This window comes from Drosophila mauritiana, chromosome 3L (assembly GCF_004382145.1).
Source record: "Drosophila mauritiana strain mau12 chromosome 3L, ASM438214v1, whole genome shotgun sequence".
NCBI classification, from domain to species: domain Eukaryota; kingdom Metazoa; phylum Arthropoda; class Insecta; order Diptera; family Drosophilidae; genus Drosophila; species Drosophila mauritiana.
The window spans coordinates 5,478,561-5,499,390 of record NC_046669.1 but is presented as its reverse complement, the minus strand read 5'-3'; the positions used below and the strand labels follow the sequence as shown (position 1 = coordinate 5,499,390).

The following is a 20,830-nucleotide window of genomic DNA, read 5'->3' as shown; positions in this document are numbered from 1 at the left end:
AAGAGGGTTCAAACAGAAACTCAATCTCCATCTCGAATATTAAAATGATTACATTTAATTGCATTTTTAATTGGGCTTCGCTTTGATTGCAAATGAAATTCGCTGCGTTTTTGTTGTTTCTTTTTCTAATTTTTAATTATTTATGAGAACCAATTTTGTACATTTTGTATTTATGAGAGAGAGAGAGTGGGGAAACAATTTCATAGGACATACATACGTACATATAACAAAGGCTCTACATGATCTACATAGGGCTGAATTATAGATAATTGTAATTATATAGATTCATACATTTGAAATATTGATTGCAATAAAGGTATACGATAGACTTATTGAATATATAATGGAATATATATTTGGATTTGATTTCTAGAATTGATCCTTGAATCATTTGTGTGTGTGTGTCTGTGTGTTTTTGTGTGTGTCAGTGAGTGTAAATGTGTGTTCGACCTAAATCAGAGTCACTTATAACACTAAGAAGCAGTCATTTATTCTCCATTTAAATTTACGTTGTGTCGTCACGTTCCTTGAATCCTGAAACAGATTTCAATTACTGTACAAAGTTGGGCGCTTTAACCATAGGCCATAGGTTGTTCGTATGTATAAATAGCTATAGCTATAGCTCTCTACGACTACGTATTTATGTAAGTGTGCTTTGTATAAATATATATCTATATGCCTAGATGTATCCATATTCGTATCGTAATATATTACAATGCTTGCACAAACAAAAGGTTCGGTAAAATATATATCGAAATGTCTGGGTTTCCGTGGAGTCCACTGCAGACCCTCTATAAGATGGGGCTGTTGATGGAGCTTCGATTTGTTTTCTATGAGTTACGAGTACGAGTATTGTATATATAGTAATTCATTCAGTCTCACAAATAGGAAAGTATTATGTGTGTCGCTTATTTTAGTAGATTCCTAAAGAGTTTCAAGTCGATCAAATGATGGCGAAGAGAAACAAAAACATAAATTCACGAACTATTGCACAAAAAAATAAATAAATAGATGATTGGACAACCAACAAATGTGAGTTTAAAACCAAACGAGAAATAAAAAATCAATTTTGTGTTTTTTTGTATAATTTTGATTATCTTCTTTTATATTTTCCATGTATGTAGGCTTGTCTCATCTTTTCTGCGTTTTGCTTTTCTTTTTAGAAATATTATGCGTATAAATATTGCATATGCTTAGAAATCTTAGGGCTAGCTTAAACTAGACTTTACGTGGCTAAAACATCTCATCGTCACTCGTTTCCTAACTCCTGCTTGCTTTGTATCAAATACAAAAATACAAAAACTTTTGCATAGTCTTAGTCTCAATGATCGGGATTCTACAGAATTTACCCGAACTCCCCACCCCCGTATCTCGTACTTTACAAGACAAATACTTAATCATTACGAATTGGTGTTGTGTCTTACAGATCGAAGCCGAGTTCTGGACTCAGCCTTTAATATACAGACCTTAGTGTCTAATTTAATTAATATGCGCTTAATAGATCTACGTGGATACTTAAAGCTAGTCAGCCTCATTAAGATTATAAGCTTATGTTTAGCTAAAGATTTTATATATATACTATATATATAATATTCAGACGAAAACGAAGACTAATTGAGAGCATAATTTTGGTAAAGTACAATACGAGCAAATTTTTTGGATTCCGTTGTTTTTTTTTTTTGTTTGTGGTGAAAGGAGTTAAAGGAGCTGGAGGAAGGTTGAATGATTAAGGCGCAAAGTAGTTTGTGGGGAAATATCCTAGAGAGTTATACTAACGTGTATATATTTTATATATATTTAGTGTGGTTTACAATATAATTCATATGTTTCGAAATACAAATACAATCGTAAATGTAAACGTGGACAAATGGAAACAGTCAAAAGCACCGATTTTTCAGCTAAGTTTTCTTTACGTTTTTTTTTCTTTTGTTTGTTGCTTAGTTTTTATATCTTTTTTTCCGTAATAATCATAGTAATCATAATAATGATAATGGTAATGGTAATCCCTAGAGGTCTACGTAATTATATATAGCTAGGCGATACTAGTTCAACAGATGCCGAAATAAGATTTCCTTCTATGTACAGTTTTGCTATCATTTGTTTGTTGCTGCATTTCCGGTTGTGTATATATAATAAAATACATATAAATATATATATTCGTATGTATAATAATGATATATTCATATATAAAATACGTATATAAGCTTTGCAGATCTGTTCTTACTGAACAGAGATGATCGAAATGTTATTTCCGCGGATCTCAGTGCTAACGAAATTCAAATAAGGCAACTTGAATCTATGTATTGTATGTGTAAATGTATCCTTATTTATCCTTTAACTCTCTACTACGTAATCTACATCTAAAGGTGCGCGCCTCAACAAACAAACAAACAAACAGCGAGGGTGTGAGAACAAATCAGAACTGGAAAATCATCGAAAGTCAAGTGTAAATGCATTTTCTTTCTCTCGTTCTCAGTTTTCCGCAAAATTCTCATCTGCTGCCGGCTCCATTTATTTTCCCATTAACAATCGCTTGCTGTTAACCAATTTTGTTCACTTCGTTTTATATGTTCGGTGTATATATATAAAATATTTATCAAAAATAATATGCCTTTAGTGCTCTCCTGCCATGCTGATAATGATGAGAAGAAGAATTCATGGGATTGCCAATTGGTGAGATCTAGTTTTCATAGCGCGAAAATGAGTTTTCAATTTCAATTTCAGGGTTTGAGGAGGATCAAAAATTTACGAGGGGAATCTCTAACTATATACAACTATATAATAATACCGTTACGTTTACTTGTGCTGCGTTTTTGTTATCCTTTTCGATTTTGTTTAAAAAGGGGTATCGTCTGTCTGTCTGCTGTCTGTCGCTTAACTCTATTTAACTTTATTGCACTTGGATTCCATCACTTCCTGGTCTGGGCTGCAGCTGCTCCATGTCCGTTTTGTATGCCATGTAGCATGTACCTTCTACGTGCATTCGATGATCATGGGCTGGTTGGAGGACTCAATGACCGATGGTCTGCTCTCCTGCGCCTGCACATTATGTCCATGCAGATACACCCCCGATTCCGGCAGGGATTTGAGTCCCTTGGGCGAGTGCTGCTGCTGCTGCTGTTGCATCTGCAACGGATGTGGGTGGCCATGTTGCAGCAGGCGGCTGGGTGAGTTCTGCTGATGGTGTGGCGGCGGTGGTGGCAACTGGCTGGCGGTGGTCAGCAGCATTGGTGCCGGACCCACTGAATGTTGGGTCATCAGCAAGTGGGGTGGTGGCACGCCCTGTTGCTGATGCTGCTGTTGCTGCTGCTGATGCGACTGCTGTTGTGGCGCCATGTGATTGCCCAGGGGTATCAGGCGCGGTGGTGATTGACCCCCACTCGAAAGGTGCCTCAATCCCGGATGCACAGCAGGATGCATGTGCTGCGTCAGTTGCTCGTAGGCTTCTCGGGAGTCCGGTTCGGGATGGTCTTTATCTGAATATTTAAAAATTTAATTGTTAGTTAAGTTTAACTAACAGCAGTGAGCCATTGAAACCTACCCAAACACTCCGATGTAGCCGCTGCTGCCATGGCCAGCTCCTCCTCCAGATTGTTGGGCTTGCAGCTGGTGGTCTTCCAGTGGGTCCTTAAGCCGGATGCACTGATGTACTTCTTGTCGCAACCCTGGCACACATAGGGCCTGTCGTTCGTGTGCAGTCTCTTGTGCAACTTCAGATGCACAAACTGTGTGAACTTCTGCGGGCAGAGATCACAGGCATATGGTTTCTGACCACTGTGCAGCCTCAAATGGGTCTTCAGGTTGGACGTGCTCGAGAAACGCTTCTTGCAGATGTCGCACTGATGCGGTTTCTCGCCCGTGTGCACCAGATGGTGCTTCTGGAGGTGCGCCAACTGGGTGAAGCTCTTCGTGCACACATTGCACTTGAAGGGCCTTTCGCCGGAATGGGTTCTCAGGTGCACCTTGAGGTTGCTCAACTGGCCAAAAGTCTTGCAGCACACATTGCACTCGTAGTGCATCTTGCCATCCTTCTTCTTGAGCGGATAGGGCAACGATCGGTAGCCCCTGGAGGCCAAGGAATTGGGGCTCAGGGGGCTGCCGCTGCGGGGACACGAGTTGCCATCAGGACTCAAGCTGCTGGGTGGGGAAATCCTCAGCGGGGAAAGGCGCTGCAGGGGAGTTAGGGGCTGCATCAGCGGATGGTTCAGCATCTGGGTGCTGGTTTGCAATAAATGCAGATTTGTGGCCGAACCCGCACCGCTGGAGGCATTCGACTGGCGATCGAACGGGGAATGGGAACTGTGCGGTGGTGAGTGGAAGGTCGAGGTGGCTGCAGCTCCATAGTGGGGATAGCCAGGATAACCTGGACTGGGCGAGTGGCCACCCGCCTCTCCGGCTCCCAGATAAGCAGCATGTCTCGAAGGCGAGAAGATGACATTGTGATGATGGTGGCTAGGCGGTGGTGGTGAGCACTCTCCCTTGATCAGCGTGGCTCTGGTCATTTCCTGTTCACCGACCACCACTGCCGACGAGGAGAGCTGCTCGGGATTCTGTCCCAGATTGGAGCTACTATCCGGACTGACGGCATTGCCGTATCGCTGGGACTTCTTGTAGCTGTAGGCCATCTCCGTGGGCGATGTGGGTGGTGGTGTGGCGGCATTGGCCTGTCGGCAGGCATTTGCCGCAGCAGCTGCCGCCTCCAAGCGATGTTGGCTGGTGAGGATGGTCTCCAGGATGCTTGAAGAGGGCTGGCCAAATCGCATATAGCGTTCGCTGGGAGGATCTGGTTCGTAGTAGGGTTTACTCAGTGGGACAATGGTGCGGGCTTGACCGCCGGAGTTGTGTTCCAGTACGATGACCGTGGAGGAGGCGGGCTGCTGGTTGGATGGTTCCCTTTCCTGGATCCTTTCACGTTCCCTCTCCCGTTCCCGTTCCATCATCAGCATGTGCTCATCGCCCAGATGGGTGGTGGTCGATGGGCAAATGGAATCGGGTTCCGGATGCATCACCTGATCCTCCTCCTCCTCCTGCGGCAAGGACATCTCCTGGTCCACTTCCTTAAGGCTTGGCTCCTGTTTCACGCAGCTCTTGTTCTTGAACTCGTACTTCAGCGGCATCTTCACCTTGAACTTTCTGTACTCATTCTTGTCCGTTTCGCAAATGGGCGTCGCAGTGGGTGAACTGTGGCTAATCATCGAGTTGGTAGTCGTGTTGGCCATTACCACTGCCGGTGGAGAACTGCTGGGCTTTTGGGCCTGGGCAATCACTGTCTCTTTGGGAGCAATCGCCTTCTTCGAGCAGTCCAGCACGTAGTTATGCTCACTCTCGCTATCGCTGGAATCCTCCGGTGGTGTGAGTCCATCCTCGTGGCACTCGTTGCTGTGGTAGCCCTCGTCCGATCTCACAGACCTCACGCTGCCATCCTGCGGGGTCATCTGATGGTCCAGACCGGAAAGAGGAGATCCCGCCGTATCCTTGTCACTGCTGGCCATAGGCGATCGATCCTGGCCGATGATCACGGAGGCATGTCGACCATGCTGGATGTGCGGGTGGTGGGCGTTGCAGGTGGAGGTGGTGGTGCTGACGTGGGCGGGTGGACTGGAGCGGCGGCAGCATGGCGTGGCAGTCGGGGGTGGAGGTGTGGCACCGGAAACGGAACCCGCAACCGATCCATTCGCTGGACCACTTCCCGCTCCCACAGGCAGATGGAGACCCATGACGTAGGTTATGTGACTCACGGCCACATCTGGTGGAATTTCCGGAGCTGGCATCGAGTATCGCGGCTTTCCGTCCTCTTCCTCCGCCTCCTCCTCGTCCGCCTCCTCCTCCGCTTCCACAGCCTGCTTGCAGGCGCCAAAGATCGTCGTCTCAGGATCCACATCGTAGCCCAGGCGACTGGCGAAGTCCTTGCAGTACCACACCATCAGCTCCTCGTTGGGCAGAATGTCGCGGGTGGTGTAGAAATAGATGTTCTCCTGGTGCTGACACGCCACCAGGTTCATTACGGATAAACTATACGCGGAGGCCACATAGCGCATCCAATTGGACTGCGAGCGATCGGAACCATCCAAGTAGTAGTAGTCGTCGTCCTTGAAGATCTACAGAAAGAGAAAAGAGCGGGGAAAATGGGGATATTTAGAAAAATTCTGGAGAAAAACGAAGGAAAGCATAACGACACAAGACGCACAACAAGAAAGAAAAAACATAGCTCATCTACAAGGAAAATAGATTAAAGGATGTGTTTTTAGAAAAATTTTCATAATTTAAAGGTCTTTTTTAAAATACCCTTTAATATTCTTAAATTTTTGTAAAATACACAACAAGTATAGATTAAGAGAGCAGTGCAAGGTTAGTTAGAAAGAGGTTTGTGCTGATCGGGGATTAGCTGGGAAAGCAGGTGTATAGTTTTGGGATTCAAAGACAACAAATAGAAATCAAAGAAAGCATAAATCGTGAGTGGTACCTTAATATTCCCGTAGGTTATGTGGCGTGTTCCCTGCACCTGATTTAACCACAATCAAATCGAATTCGTTCCAAAATGCAAAAGTATAATTTTGAATTTATGATCGATTTTTTTTTTTTTTGGTTTTATACATATTTGTGTTCATTTTGGTTGGGTAATTGTGGGATGGTTTAAGATTAGATCACATGAAATAAAAATTAAAGAGAAACGAGTTGGTTAGTTGCATATTTCGATTTTCTTTTCGGCTGGATGATTGGATGGGGGAAGCATGTTTTTAGGTGATTTATAATGACTCATTTAAGGCAACACTGAAACCTTCGTTTTTTACGAAGGAGCTGTGACCAAAAACAAAGGCAAACAAAAGATGCAAATGAATTGAAAGCCCACAACAGATGCTCAACCCTTCATTTAATGTTTAGATAGTGATGAGGATGCTTACCCGCCAGAAATAGCGCGCCTTATTCTTATCATTGGGATAATTAGAGGTTGGAATGCCTTCGAATGGGCCAAAGCGAGTGCCACGTGGGATGACCCCGCTGCTCCAAACTCCTTCAGTCTGCAAGTTAAGAAAATAATGAAAATACAAGGATTAGTTTCACATTCTTCTGTAAATTCTTTTGAGCTCTTTATGGCTTTCCATTTTTATAGATCCTTTCTTACCTTAACATTTGGCGTTGAGTAGACCATGGATGACTTGAGCGTCAGGCTGCGCGGCAGCGTCTTGTCCGCTCGATTGGGCAGTCCCCGCTCCGCCTGGACATCTGGCACCAGGTAGACGGCCAGCCGCTCGAAGTCCTCCTCCCGCATCCTGGTCACATCGTAGTCCTGATTGCCATCCGGCGACGGACTGCGACTTCGACTGCGACTGCGCGCCCTTCTCGCCGACAGCTTGTGATGCGGATGTGGATGCGGATGTGGCTGGGCATGCTGGTGCGGATGTGGGTGATTGAGCTGATGGCTGTGGGCGGGATGGTGGGGCTGGTTGGCTGCCTTCATGATGGCACCCGCCTGCTGCTCCTGCGGATTTTGTGGCTGCTGCTGCGGCAGATGGTTGTGGTTGTGATGTCCATGCATGGCGACTATAGCTAGATTGTTGCTCAGCTAACACTGTGTATATATGTGCTGGTTTTATATATATAGGGGGTTCAGTGGTTGCTGCTTATTCTGCTAGTTGTTTGTGGTTGAAGTTTTACTTGATCTGGAATGGCACAAAGGATGGGAAAATGCGTTTTAAAAATAGTCATAATTTGGCGCTATAAATAGAGGCGCCTATCACCCTCTACACCTGAACCCCTGCACTTCCTCACCCTGGAAAAGCTCCTCAGAATTTTCACAGTGTTGCATTCGTGTTATCGCCACTGCTAAAAGCTAACTGCAAAACGGCGACGAGTAGCGAGTGCAGGGGGTCATCGAGAAGGAGGGGGTGAGGCTCTGGGGTTGGTGGTGCAGTTCAAGATTACGGCCTTAGTGGAGGTTACACGTTCACGTTCAGGGGCATGGCCACCCAACGCCCACCCACCGCATCACCGGTGGAGAAAATGAAATGAAAATTCCTCGAAGACAACTCACTTGAATTATTCTTCTTCATTTGGCTGCCGTTTGCTGCGCTTTGTACTCTCGTTTTGCATTTGCACTGGTTTTTACCTTACATTGCTTTCAATTTTATTGAAAAGAATACCCGTTTACTTTTTGCTGGGCTTTTAATTAGTATGAAGCTGATAATTGATTGCTGGTTTTGTATATCGGCTTGCACTGATTCTGATATTTGTAATTTTATTTGAATTTTTGTTGGTTGGGCCCGCAAATTACGCATCACTTTCCGTTTCGTTCTCTCGTTACGCATAAGCCGTGTGGCCTGCCGCCCGCCCCGGAATAATTTTCCGGCTGTGGCCGTCCAGCTTGGCTTGACAAACTACGACTACAGAGCTCCTGCTGCTCAGTCAGCATTCTACTATTTGCACTGCGACATTCAAGATTTCCGTCGAAATTCGCCAGGCGGAAACAAAATTAAGACGCATCTGCGGCAAACGACAACGAAAATACGAACAAAGATTCAAGTAGAAATATTTATTAGTCTCTTTTCGTTCGGTTGCAATGTGTATTTTTGTGAAGAAGAGCTAGGGAAACGTTGACGCCGCCAACCGAGAGTTCCTACTACTGACCCACATCCAACCGGCGTAGACCCCAAAAAAGCTCAAAATTGCAATTTCCCATACATAGAAAGTCGCATACACACACACACACACACACACACAACAACCGGCATTGCACCAATACCCACTGCACTGCCATACGAACGCATCCCGTTAAAGATTCTCAAATTCTCGCTCGGAAAGTTCTGCGCTAGAGAGGGTTGTGAAAGCGCTTTTCGCTGACGAAAAGCTTCTCGTTCGGTGGCTCGATGGCTCGGTGGTGCGGCTAGTGGTTGCAGCGGTGGTTTATTGGTGGTTGCTTGTCGATTATTTAAAATGATAGTTTCCCTATTTTTTTCTCTTTTCGGACATTTTCAGCTGCGCAATCAAGAATTTATTGTGCAAGGCTGGCCATTCAGTTCCTTCCTAGAAATGGGGAAGTTGCATTGGTTTCGCCTTGAGGGCCCTTGAACAATTTGCTGGGAAACATATAATTGAATGATCACTTCACTTTGATTACATAAATTAGGGGGGGGTTCTTGTGGGTATTCATGGTTATGGAAATGGTTAAACCCCAACTTGAATAAATAAAATGTATTTAGCGGCAAACATCCGCAAGCAGATTAGTTTAACTAGGGATTCCCTTCGCTGGAAACCTGGCATATTTGCAGCAGGAAATACCAGGAACTCTTCTTATCGCCACCCCAAGCCCAACTATAAATACAAAATGATATCGCGCCCCCCAATCAAGTTGAGTGCAATCCCATAACCAGGAAGTTCACTTTCGAGGCCGTTCGTGGGGAGGGATGGTTGTGGTTGTGGACTCACCCAATCGGTACAGATATATGAACAATAAATACGCTTCTATATTCAACTACCCCGGTAAACCATTCAAGTGGCCAAAAGGAGCTACAAAGTGGCTCGAATTCCGTCCGCTCGTCGAACTGCACGCACGTAGAATGCGAAATGCGAATGCGAAGTACGAAATACGATTTTCCCGAGCCCCGGCGATCAAATGCGACACGGATGCAAAATTGCAACACTACCGACTATGTGAATCTATCTGAATGTCGGTATGTCGGCTTGTGTGCACTGAATGATGCCTAATGCACTTGCACTTGCACTTGCGAATTGCATTTTGATTCTGTTCTGCGAGTGCGGAAATGTGCGAAAACGATCTGCAGAAAGTGATTTCTGGCTGCTCGTGATTTTCCCATCCCTTGTCTATGTCTTTCCACATTTGTGTGTGGGTTCTTGCCAGCTGGCGCCGTCAGCCAAAAATATGCAGACGAAATGAGGAAGAATCGAGCTGGTGGGTCTCACGAGATACTTTCGTTTTTCAGAGGGGGGTGGCGGCAACCCTTTGCGCAATTCACAGATGCGTTCGACACACAAGGAAGTCATGCATGCCTTGCTACACAAAAATCAACAATATTCTAGTTAAATCAACAAACTGCATTCGTGAGCGTGAAACTGCAGATAGCGCGCCAAAAAGCTTTTCGCTATCGCTGTGAAAATGAAAATAAACAGCTGCACATACAGACATTAGAAACAAAAAGTAAAAATCGCTTGGCGCTTTGCGTTTCTAATCATCGCACAATTGCATTTGAAGGACACACACTCGACGGGAGGGAAATTAAAAATAAATAAAGTACACAGACCAAGACATACTCATAAAAATCAACACAAAAAAAAGTAGATAGAAACAGAACGTAGCAAGAGGCAATTGATCAGAGGCATTCAACATTCAACTTGAACGCTGACGACCCGTGATAAGAGCACATTGCGCATACGCCGTGTATGCCGCGTACGCCGCCGCCAGTGAACAAAAACTTCCGCGATGCTCCTATGCTCTCGCCATGCATCGATCTTTATCAAATTGCACTGCGGGAAGCGATTGCAGCCGAGCCAAACAGAACAGAGCCCCAAATGGGGTCTCATGCCGCTTGGAATCGCTCGCTCAAGGACAAAGTGAACTGTACTAACCGCATTAGCGCTATACCAATATATATGTACATATATGTATGAATGTAATGTATGCACTTCTATATGGCACTTTGTGTGTGTGTGTGTGCACGTTCAGCTGATAACTGCACTCTGTCAAAGCGGCGCAGTCATAAATTGCTCGCCATCTCGCTCTATCCAAGTAGGAAATCGGCGAAGCTAAGTACTTTCAATGAATAAACAAATTTAACGATGTTTTTTCAAGTGTAATGTAAATATTTATTATTTAGCCATATGCAAGCCATGGAAGTGCTTCAAAAGTAGAGGCTTCTGTATTGGGAAAGGGGTTGAATAACTAAGATATAACTTAATTTAAGAAGATTGTAAAGTAATGATTAAAACAAGATATTATATTAGTTTTCTAGAGATTAGCATAACTACATCTCCAAATAATTTTTTTTTTAATTTTAATAAAATAATCAATTTATTATGTGTCTATTTTTTTGCTTACTACAGTTTAAAAACAGTTTCTTGTAAATGTGTCTAGGTATTTCTAATAATCTAAGCTATAATACCTATCAAATGCGGAACCAGGAATTGCAAATTTTTGTTTACACATTCTTAGGTCTTTTTGCCCAAGGCCTAATCTATTATGACATCGAATTCGCTACACTTTCGAGTCGGATACAGTGATTTTAGCCTGGCAATCGCTTCGCACTTACAGATGCAGCACACGATATTACCCGCAGTTAATCCATATTTTTCATTGTTGGCCGAGATGATTTGCAGTCAGTCAGTGCCCAAATACAGGGTGTGCGATGGAGAGGGGGCACAACCCGGAAATGTAAAAATGCAAAGGGGTGGAAAATGGCGGGGAATGGCGGGGAGTTTGCATTTAGTTTTATGTGCATGCAAAACGAAACGAAAAGCGAAAAACGAAACGAGCGGGGTGGTGAGGTGGGGCAGCTGATAAAATAAAATTGCGAGCTATTTGTTTATTCTCTCGCTCTCTCACTCTGCCTGTGTAATAATAATTTGTGTGAGCTTTTCAGCGTTAAGGGTACGAGGGAGGGGGTAAACGTTGGGGGGCCGTGGGCGGGTGGGGCGTTCAGCTAGAGCATCATCATCATTATAACCTTGAGTCACAAGTCGAGAATGTGCATGCGAATTGAATGCGAAAACAACAAAAATTGCCGCATTCGTCTCACTCATTCGCATTGCAAAAAAAGATTAAAAAAAAACAATAAGGAAGGGGTTGGGGGTGGTGGGGGTATGCAGGGCGCACAGTGGGTGTGTGCAGGTGATTATCTAATCAGAGTGTCGTGAAATTAATACCAGCATTTCAAGGACACTGAACAAAAGGTATGCCAGTTATTTTTATGCTGATGATTCTGTGTGCACAGTACCCACCACCCAGCATTCACCACCCACCCATAATCCACCCCCTTTTGGCTGGTTAGGTATTGTGTTGCGGTTTCGTTGCACTTTAACCTTGAAAATATTGTGCATTCTTTTGTTTTTGTTGCTGTTGCCATTACTTCCAAATGCGCATGTGCACAACGAATGCAATCTCCACCCCACAAACGAGAGTGAGGAAAGGCGATTGAACTGCTCACACTCCTGCAAAGCCCTTAGCCGATGCCCACTGTACAGTCAAGTCGTTGGGGATTTTGTCAGTTAATAATCGTAAATTATAAATCAATTACAAATTCAATTCGAACGCAAAGAAAGCAACACAGCTAAAAGCGAAAGTATATTAAGTACGCAAATTTTAAAATCAATTTTTAAACATTCGTACATTTTTTGTACCACATTCAATGCAAATTCTCTAAAAACAAAAACGAAAGTATTCAATTAAACAATTCCCAAGAATTAAGTTCATTCATTTGATTGCTGAAGCAGGTAATTGAAATATATGTGCAATGCGTTCGTTTTCGATTTGTTTTAACATTTGCATAATTAAGTGCACATGACATTCGCAGATTATCAAATTAAAATAACACACTTTTTGAAATTCCTTCATGCATTTTGTTAAGAAAAATAAAAGCCAATGGGAATTGTTGTTGTATAACTTGGTTTGTTGCTGCTCTACTGAATTATCTTTTGGCGTTTGACTAATTGTTTTTCCAACTCTAGCAGCTGTTGCTTTTAATGGCAATAAATCAATAGGATTTTTTTATTGTTTCCTATTATTTCTTTGCCCTTGAGCATTTGCTGATTGCATGTATTCTCCCACTTAGCTTTGACGTAGGTCAAATAACCATAAATTAAGTGCTATTTTCGAAGGGGCACCGCCCCCTTTTCGGCCCTTTTCCCCCCTTTATACCCAGCATTTTCCTTATCAATGCAGTTTACGCTTCAAGTGTTTATTTTGAGTAGCTTTGCTAAGCTTTTCGTTTGCACTTTGCTTCCTTATCAGTTGGCAATTTTCGCCCTACTGCGCAGTGAAAGTTTTCCATTTGCATGCTATTGTTGTTGTTGCTATTCTTGATATAATTAATGTATATGTGTTTGTTTGCCGTTTAATTAGTAATGATTATACTTGGAAACTTAGATTGCCAATGGAGCAAGGGCGTTTCTATCTTTAAGTGCTACCCACTGTCAAGCAAATATTTATTTTAAGCTTCTGCTGCAGGTCCTTCAGTGCCTTGGCTTACATCATCTAGCGTACAAAAGGGTTAACGAACCCAAAGGTCAAATGCTTTTTACCCAGACTCAGACACAGACGTAGACGTGGACGCCGACGCCGGCAGAGGCTGAGGCAGAGGCGCAGCAACGATGAGGCAATGCAAATCCAACTGCAGCCAAGTGATTTGGCTGATGATGTCATGGCTACCAGAAAATACGAAATGGGAAAAAGAACTGCGGAAAATGCTCATCTATCACTATCCTGTGGCGAAAATCAATGAGCAACAATTAAAAGTGCAGAACTATTAAGTGGAAACCCCAACCGATCGATCCCTCAAAGGAACTCTTCACTGGTGTCCTTTGCGCCGACAGGCGGATCAGGACACTTCGCAAGGAAGCGGCTTAAATCCATAATCCTGTAGGCGACACATTACCTTGACGACTACTCCGAACGGAACGGAACGGTACGACAACAAACAACAAACACGACCTACGACAAAGCGATTGAAAATGCGCATAAATTCGACAAAGGAGCAGCCACTGTCTGCCTCCCATTGGCGAAAAGGGGGCGGGGCCGAGAGAGATTGGTTGCCAGACCATGACAACAACAAAAAAGTCAAAGTAAAAAAAGCACACATACTCGTATATTCGCACAGGGCAAAGTGAAAAAAAAAACAACAACAAGTACAACAAAAATAAGGGCCAGACAACAGAAAAGGCGAACGACCCTTTTCAGGCATTTTCAGACGCCAGACGACGCCATCAGTGTGGATGTGAGTACACTGCAAGAAAATGTCCTTTTCGATGTCATTGTGTCTGACTAACAGGCCAACGAAATAGTTTTATACAAAGTAATCGATTTAATCTCATCTGTGATATAGAACTTCAAAAGATTGATAACACCTTATCTATTTTTATATATGCCTACTTTTGCTGGCACATTCTGACTCTTATAATGCTTAGAATATAATAGACCAACATATTTTTTGCCCAGTGCAGTCCGTTATGTTGGGGCAGGGCCCAGGCATCGAGCTCAGTCGACTTCGGCTCATTATCCTTTTCGCTTTCCATACATAAATCGCTGGAGCTGCGGCTGGCATTCAATGAACTCCGCCGGGCACGTACGGTCGTCGTACCCGGGCAATCGGATACACACCCAATACGGAAAGCGAAACACACACAGGACGATGGCGATGGCGATGCGACGCGATGACGTTGACGACGACGTCGAAGGATGCAGAGCAGTCGACGGCGGCAGTGGCAGCGGCGCAGGCAGCAGACAGACGCGAAGGTCCTGCGAAACTTTGGGTTGGGTTCGCAGCTCCTTCTGTGTCCTTTTTGCGCTCCTCTCGTGAACGTGGACTTGACAGTGTGCAGCGTGGAAAACTCCGCTCTGCCTCTGTTTCAGTTGCTGCCTTTGCCTCTGCCGGCGAGGAAAACTCCGTGGGTCGTGCCTGCGCCGCTGCTGCTGAGGGCAAGGACCTCCAGACTGCAGACTGCAATTGAGCCGAGCTTCTGCGCCGACGTCATCGTCTGCCCAGGCAGGCGCAGCTAAGTTTCACTTTTAATTTTTTCCACCCATTCAGCAAAAGCCCCGCACGACCAAGGCCATGCGAGCGAAAGAGACAACGACTGGTGTTTGTGTCTGGGATATAAGGATATATGGTTTGGGTTCGCTGTGGGCTGCTTCTGGGTTGGCTTTCGGTTGCTTTCGGGCTGGGCTGGGCTGGGTTGCTCCTCGGAACGGAGTGCATTACTGAACTGAACTGAACCGAACCAAGCCGAGCTGAGCTGGACTGAACTGAACTGAACTGTGTGTAGAGAGAAAGGTTGATGAACTGCGTCGGCAGCGGCGAACTTTCACAACGAAAGGCGGAGCGGGGGGAGTCAGTGCGCTAGGACATGGTCAGCACAAAAGCAAAAGTAGATTTTATGCTAAAAAAACCCTAACCCTAGCCGGTGCTACTTCTCAGAGGCTATTGCACAATCCTATTCTAGTAGTTACCTCTTTGATTTCGGTTGTTGCACAATTCAAACTCAGTCTCACTGTTTTGCGGCCTCAGTCTTAATGGCTCTGTTTCAGGTGTTGGCCAGTTTTTGATGGCTCTTTAAGCGCGACTTGAAGAAGCTGATGTTGGCGAAGGTGTCGCGAAAGTAGATGCGATCGAAGTATAATGGTCTACACTGATCGACGTGTGAACACATTGCACCAATTGGTGGTATCTCGGGATACTTGATTAGATACATTGACTTAGGGCGAGCTTAACACTTAACTAACGCACTGAAGCACTGGAGCACTCGATGTACGCTATTCTAAACGCTTCTCGTTTGCTAATTGAACACATTTGCGGCGGCGGCCTTAGCTTGTAGCTAATATATATATATATAACTATTTATGTATTGAACTCAGTGCACGGGATGTCCTGCTGGTTTTCTTTGCCGTTCTTTGGTCCACGCAACGCGGCTGTGCCATGAGACATGACCTGCCCAACGCGTTAACATCCCGAGTCAGGACTGAAATAACGAGCAGCTGCAAAAGCTGCCAGCTCCCTTCGATTTCAGCCAAATGCGGCAGCGAAGTTGGCTGCAACGCCGGCTTCTCTGCCCGCCGACTGCAGACAGTAAACAAGGTGGTTCTGGGTGGCTCTCAGGGGGCTGTGGGGGGTGGAGGCCAATGCTATTGGCACTTGCACTTGGCATCAACTGAACTCGCCCAGTGCGAAACAATAACAACAACAGGGCCAGCACGACAGCGGCAGCAGCGCAGCAAGTGCGGCCCTTTTCAGCAGAGCTTCGTTTCGTTTCGTTTTCGGCCAACATCGTGCTTTTTTAAGTTCGGGAGTCTAAACCTATAGAGGGTGGATCTCTGGCTCTGTGCAGCTCATTCTGCTCTGGGCCGAGAACATCACGCAGTCCGGGTTTATTTTGGAACACAAAACATATTGGGTTAGGTCAGGCGAAGGATTTGTTGGTCTAGGAAAGCATTTGGTTAAGATTTTAGGGAGGTTAGCATTTTGAATCATATCTCTTCTCTTGAATCATCGAATCTTACTTGTTAGGGAAATTAGTCTTATTAATTTAGATCTGCAGCATTTAAATGCCGTTTTTAACATGATTTTATGTCATTTTCCATAAGCTCAGCTCCCGTTTTTTAAAGTGCATTGCAGACGTTGCAAAGCTCTCGCTGCATCTCTCGCTGCGCTCTCTTCTAACCCAAATTCGCTCTCTTCTTTCGCAACGCATGCTCTGTTTGTGGGGGTTGTGCTGCCATTCGATTGCAAATTGACCGTTGACAATGAACTAGAGCTGCAGCCGGAAGTCTCGGTGCCAGGGACATTATGCAAAACTATTCGAATGAGCTAGACCTCTTCAGAGTTCATTTCGGCGTTGTCTTTGTGAATCTAACCGCCAGCGAAATAGTCATTAAGAACGCCAAGCACGTTTTTTAATGGCCACCGCGACATACAACTGTAAAACCGAAAAGTAATAGGTGGAGTACAGCCGGTGAATGTTCCGTTAGGTTAATAAAAAGCCATTTTGTCATAGTCAAATTACGAGTGGCCGGCAAATTGGGGGATTACGTATTCATGGCGCGTAAATGAGCATAATTTGATTTCCAGATCTAAAGAGAGGGACCTAAACAAATAGTTGGAGAGCTCCAACACCCCCTTTCCCAATATAACCACCTACTCTTTTACCTTTTATTTAATGATCATCAATGTACTGACAGAAATGGATTTTTAGCGTATTAATATAAATAAATTCACATTCAGGGAACTACTGAGCGTATATATTATCTAATCAATTTAGAGTTGCCTGATACTTTTTCGCAGAGTGCTCAATGTCACAGTCTATGCACTGCAAACAATAACAACAATGTGGGCATTTACAGCTAAACACGATAGTGTCAAAGCAGCAACAACAAAGGCGACAAAGGCAACAAAACAACAACATTGACACAGAACCTGTCGCACCAAAGTTCAACGTCAAGTGAGGTTCGTACCTCGGCTTCGGCATTCAACTTCGGCTTGGCATCGGCTTCGGCTTCGAGCTGTGCGCATGCGCATGTGCTCTCTCTCCTCTCTCCGCAGTGCGTATGTGTATGCATGTGTGTGTGTGCGCGCTTTGGTTATAACGCGCTTGAGTAGGTCGGTCATTGAACTTGTTTTCTTTTCATCTGCTGCTGCGCTACCACTTCTTTCGCTCCATTCTTTTGCTTGGCCACACTTTCTTCCTGGTTCGCTCTTTCTTTCTACCTGCAGGTCCCACCTGTGCGTCGGCGTTCTCTTTGCCGGCTCTCTTAAGCCTCTTATTAGTTTTGTATGTTACCTGGGAAGCTGCCGCGGATGACTTGGCAGCTCCACCTCTTCCTCAGCCTCATCCTCTTGTGCGTGGCAAGTGGCCAAGGCAGCAACAATTTCAAACGAAGATGCAGCTCCAGCAGAAAGCAAAAGGCAGGAAGAACTGCCCAAGGTAAGACCACGAGCGAGTCAATAACCCTGGCTCAAGCAAATAAAAAAAGCTGGCCAAGAGTAAGAGTGATTTGATTCCCTTTTCATCAGGCCTTAGAAGTGGCAGAGAACCGGGCATAAGAACACCGGAAAAAAACTTATAACTGATATTTGATTTGTTATGTGCTCTAACTAGAACACTATCCATAATTCAATATTTTTAACTGAATATGCTTATAAGAATCCGAACTAAGCCTATGCGATTGATTGTTTGGCAGATAAAAGATCAGTTAGAAATATGATAAACGTATAGCCAATAGCTGGGTAAATATGTGAATCGTTTCTTCCATTTCCGATGCTATTTCATTTTTTAACTTCATTTCTTTAAAATAGAGCACTTGTTAAGCTCTTGTTTCCAGTGCAGAAGCAGAAGAACTGGCTGAGTGCAAGAACCTTTGGCTTGCTTCAGTTGAGCACGCCATGTGCCCATGAGCATTTGCCAGTTGAACGCCCTTTTCACGGCAAATGATTCCCAATGTGCGATGCCTGTACCATTGGGGGGTGATCTGGGGATCCGGGAATCAGGAGGAGGTGGCTGAGATAGAGGAGCTTGCTGCTGCAACCTGCCCCAAACTCAAACCGTGCCCCTGGCCCAAGGATGAGCCGATCTGAACTGGTTTCCCCTCCTGGTCATTGGCTTCTTCTTCTGCTGCTAGCTGAAGCGGCAGATTCACTTTTCGAGGGGGGATTTGCGGAGGGGATTCTCTAATTCTTGGCCTAGGTCCTTGGCCTCTCCCTAACGCTCTGTCTCGCTTACGCACACAGCATCTTCTGGTGCTCGAAATGAAAACGAAAACCGAACGAAGGCAAGTTTGTTGCCTAAGTCATTTGTTATGTGGGGTGGGGGCATAGAGTGTGTGTATGTTTGCGGCTGACAGTCAATGAACTCTCGGCATGCGTGCCAAAAAAAGAAACAGCAACAACAACAAATGAAGAAGAGGGAAAAGCCATAGAAGAATCAAAAGAATTGCTTTCATACACAAACTTAGACGGGGAGCTCATTTAAATTGCAAAATTAAGCAAGCTGTTTCCAAGCTATATAAGCGATATATGGTCGGATAGAGATATAACTCATTTCGAATGCCATTCGGAATCAAGTCAGGAGGAGACTGACAGCTCTGTGGGAGCAGGTGGCCAACGACAGAACTTGGACAGCTGCAGCTGCTAATGACCTTGATATTGAAATGATCATCGTGTGATTTTGAATCGCATTACAAATTCGCACTGAGTTTTGATTTCATTCGATCGGCTTGTCGTTGTGTTCATTCATCTCATCTCATTTCGATTTCGATTTCAATTTATTTGTTTATACAATATTTTATTGCCGCTGCTGCTGGCGTTGTTGCTTTTATCACCGTCTGTTGGAGCGTGTTAGCGTGCGATCAGTTGTCGAGTCATTTAAAGTCAAAGTCAAGGTTTTTCTGCCTTACGTCGCCAATTATCTGTCGCCATCTCGCTCCATCTGCTATCCAGCCTATAATTTGCTCTCTGTCCCTCCGTCGGCGTATATTTACCCCCATTTTGTTGTTTGTGCGATTTGTTTAAGCCCAAACTGGTTTTGTCTAATTATTTGTGTTGTGAGTGCTATATTGTTGTTTTTGCTGATGTGATTATTAAAATATATACATATATATATTTTGTTTATATAGGGACAGGAGATTGGGGAAGCTTTATACATGATTTTTCTAACGAAATGCCAGTCCCCATCATTCTGCCATCTCCCATTTGCGGCTAAGAAATTTTAGCTGCTTATGCCATTTTTCTAGCCTGCCTGTAATTAATCATCATACCATTTTTTATCCGCTTTTTGGGCATTTTGCTGGAAACTTGTTCTCGCCCAGTGCGACGTACTATTATATAACCTTTCTATCGAATACTTATGATTAGCATAAATTGTATGTGAAAGTCTTCTTCGTGGTGTTAAGAATAATAAGATGTTGCTGGCTGCTGTGTAACATCATGGTTAATTTTAAACGCTAGTCATAAATTATGGTGGCTTTAATGTGAGATTTAGTGAAGAAAAAGTTGAAAATCAGGAATAAAACCCAAGCAATTAAGATGTCAATAAAAAAGTTGAAATAAAGAAAAATTATCTAAGAATAAATTAAAAGAGAAGTTTTGAAAAAAGTTCTAACTGGAAATTAGAAATTACCTAAGAATTTATTTGAAAGAAAAAATTTAATTACCAGTGGCCAGTATGATTTATTATGCAATTTATGGGAAAAGAACAATTCGTATTCATTCTCAACTGTTATGACCACCTTCCAAAAACCCGCTCTAAAATTTCCTGAAGCTTCTCCAACGAAGACAGTCTTCCGAAGAAAGCTTTCTTTACAGAACTTTCGGGAACTGCTTCACCAAGACAATTTCAATCTGTAAACTTAGACCCATAAAAACCCTTCGTTGAATTCTATTAGCTAGCTCGATCGTTAGCTTGTCAGCTATATAATTGACTTGGAGCAATAAAAAGGCAGCTAGGAAATATTACGAAGTTTATATAAGGTAAATCATTTAGAAGTACTTACCATGTTCAGTGTTTAAATGCATATCCGTTCCGTGTTGTTGAGGTTGCTGCTAATGTTGCGGCTAAATTTAAATCCATTACGCAATAAATCCAATCCGAAGCCGAAAAGTGCTTGCTGGCTGTTTAAGTTTCGATCATAATAGACACTTTGTTATTCTTAAACTTTTCGAATATAGTTGAGCGAACTATATTTTTGATACACAAGTGCACTGGTTGGGGAATTGAACTAATTGGCTTAGGTCTAGTGGAATTTCATTTGCATAACTAGGGGCAGTCTTATGTGTATGTCACTTTTTTGTCAGTTTAGCTGATAGACACAAATCACTTTGAATTGGGGGTTGTAGCTTCTAGATACTCTTAGTTTCAGAACTTTTTGTGGGTGGGTGTATGTTGCAAAGTCTGGTGGATCAGTGGTCTTTTTGCTGTCTTGAAGCAAGTAGAAGCGTAACGCGTGCGTCTTACGAAATCATGTCTCGATCGTTTTGTTGCTTACGGGAAACTGAAACTACGGATGAGTCGCGGTGCGACTTCAATGTCGATGTCGTTAGAGGCTTCTGAAGGCAGAGCAGCGGCAGCGCGGCGACTGCGCAGACAGATAGACTTTTCAGCATTTCATTACACGGCCTTA

General features: G+C 44.0%; 1 protein-coding gene across 4 annotated transcripts; it reads right to left on the bottom strand.

Moving 5' to 3' along the window:
- Nucleotides 1–1,642: 1,642 nt before the first annotated feature.
- On the bottom strand, nucleotides 1,643–20,716 carry LOC117139383. Of its 4 annotated transcripts, none has more exons than XM_033301640.1 (6): nucleotides 20,204–20,716; nucleotides 7,124–7,661; nucleotides 6,903–7,019; nucleotides 6,464–6,502; nucleotides 3,542–6,098; nucleotides 1,643–3,476 (listed from the first exon to the last, which is right to left on the bottom strand). In XM_033301640.1, exons 2-6 carry the CDS (start codon nucleotides 7,535–7,537, stop codon nucleotides 2,974–2,976), a joined length of 3,630 nt encoding a protein of 1,209 aa, XP_033157531.1. In that variant the 5' UTR covers nucleotides 7,538–7,661; nucleotides 20,204–20,716; the 3' UTR covers nucleotides 1,643–2,973. The 4 variants fall into 4 exon arrangements, with proteins under 4 accessions (XP_033157531.1, XP_033157532.1, XP_033157533.1 ...); XM_033301641.1 differs by lacking the exon at nucleotides 20,204–20,716 and adding an exon at nucleotides 15,173–15,405; XM_033301642.1 differs by lacking the exon at nucleotides 20,204–20,716 and adding an exon at nucleotides 8,033–8,050.
- Between the last annotated feature and the right edge of the window lie 114 nt (nucleotides 20,717–20,830).

What these genes read in the sequence shown, in the direction of transcription:
- LOC117139383 (XM_033301640.1), bottom strand. Translation starts at nt 7,537, where the DNA reads ATGCATGGACATCACAACCACAACCATCTGCCGCAGCAGCAGCCACAA. An exon ending in ACTCAACGCCAAATGTTAAG is followed by an intron (nt 7,020 to 7,123) that starts GTAAGAAAGGAT and finishes CTTAACTTGCAG; the next exon opens with ACTGAAGGAGTTTGGAGCAG. An exon ending in AGGCGCGCTATTTCTGGCGG is followed by an intron (nt 6,503 to 6,902) that starts GTAAGCATCCTC and finishes TGGTTAAATCAG; the next exon opens with GTGCAGGGAACACGCCACAT.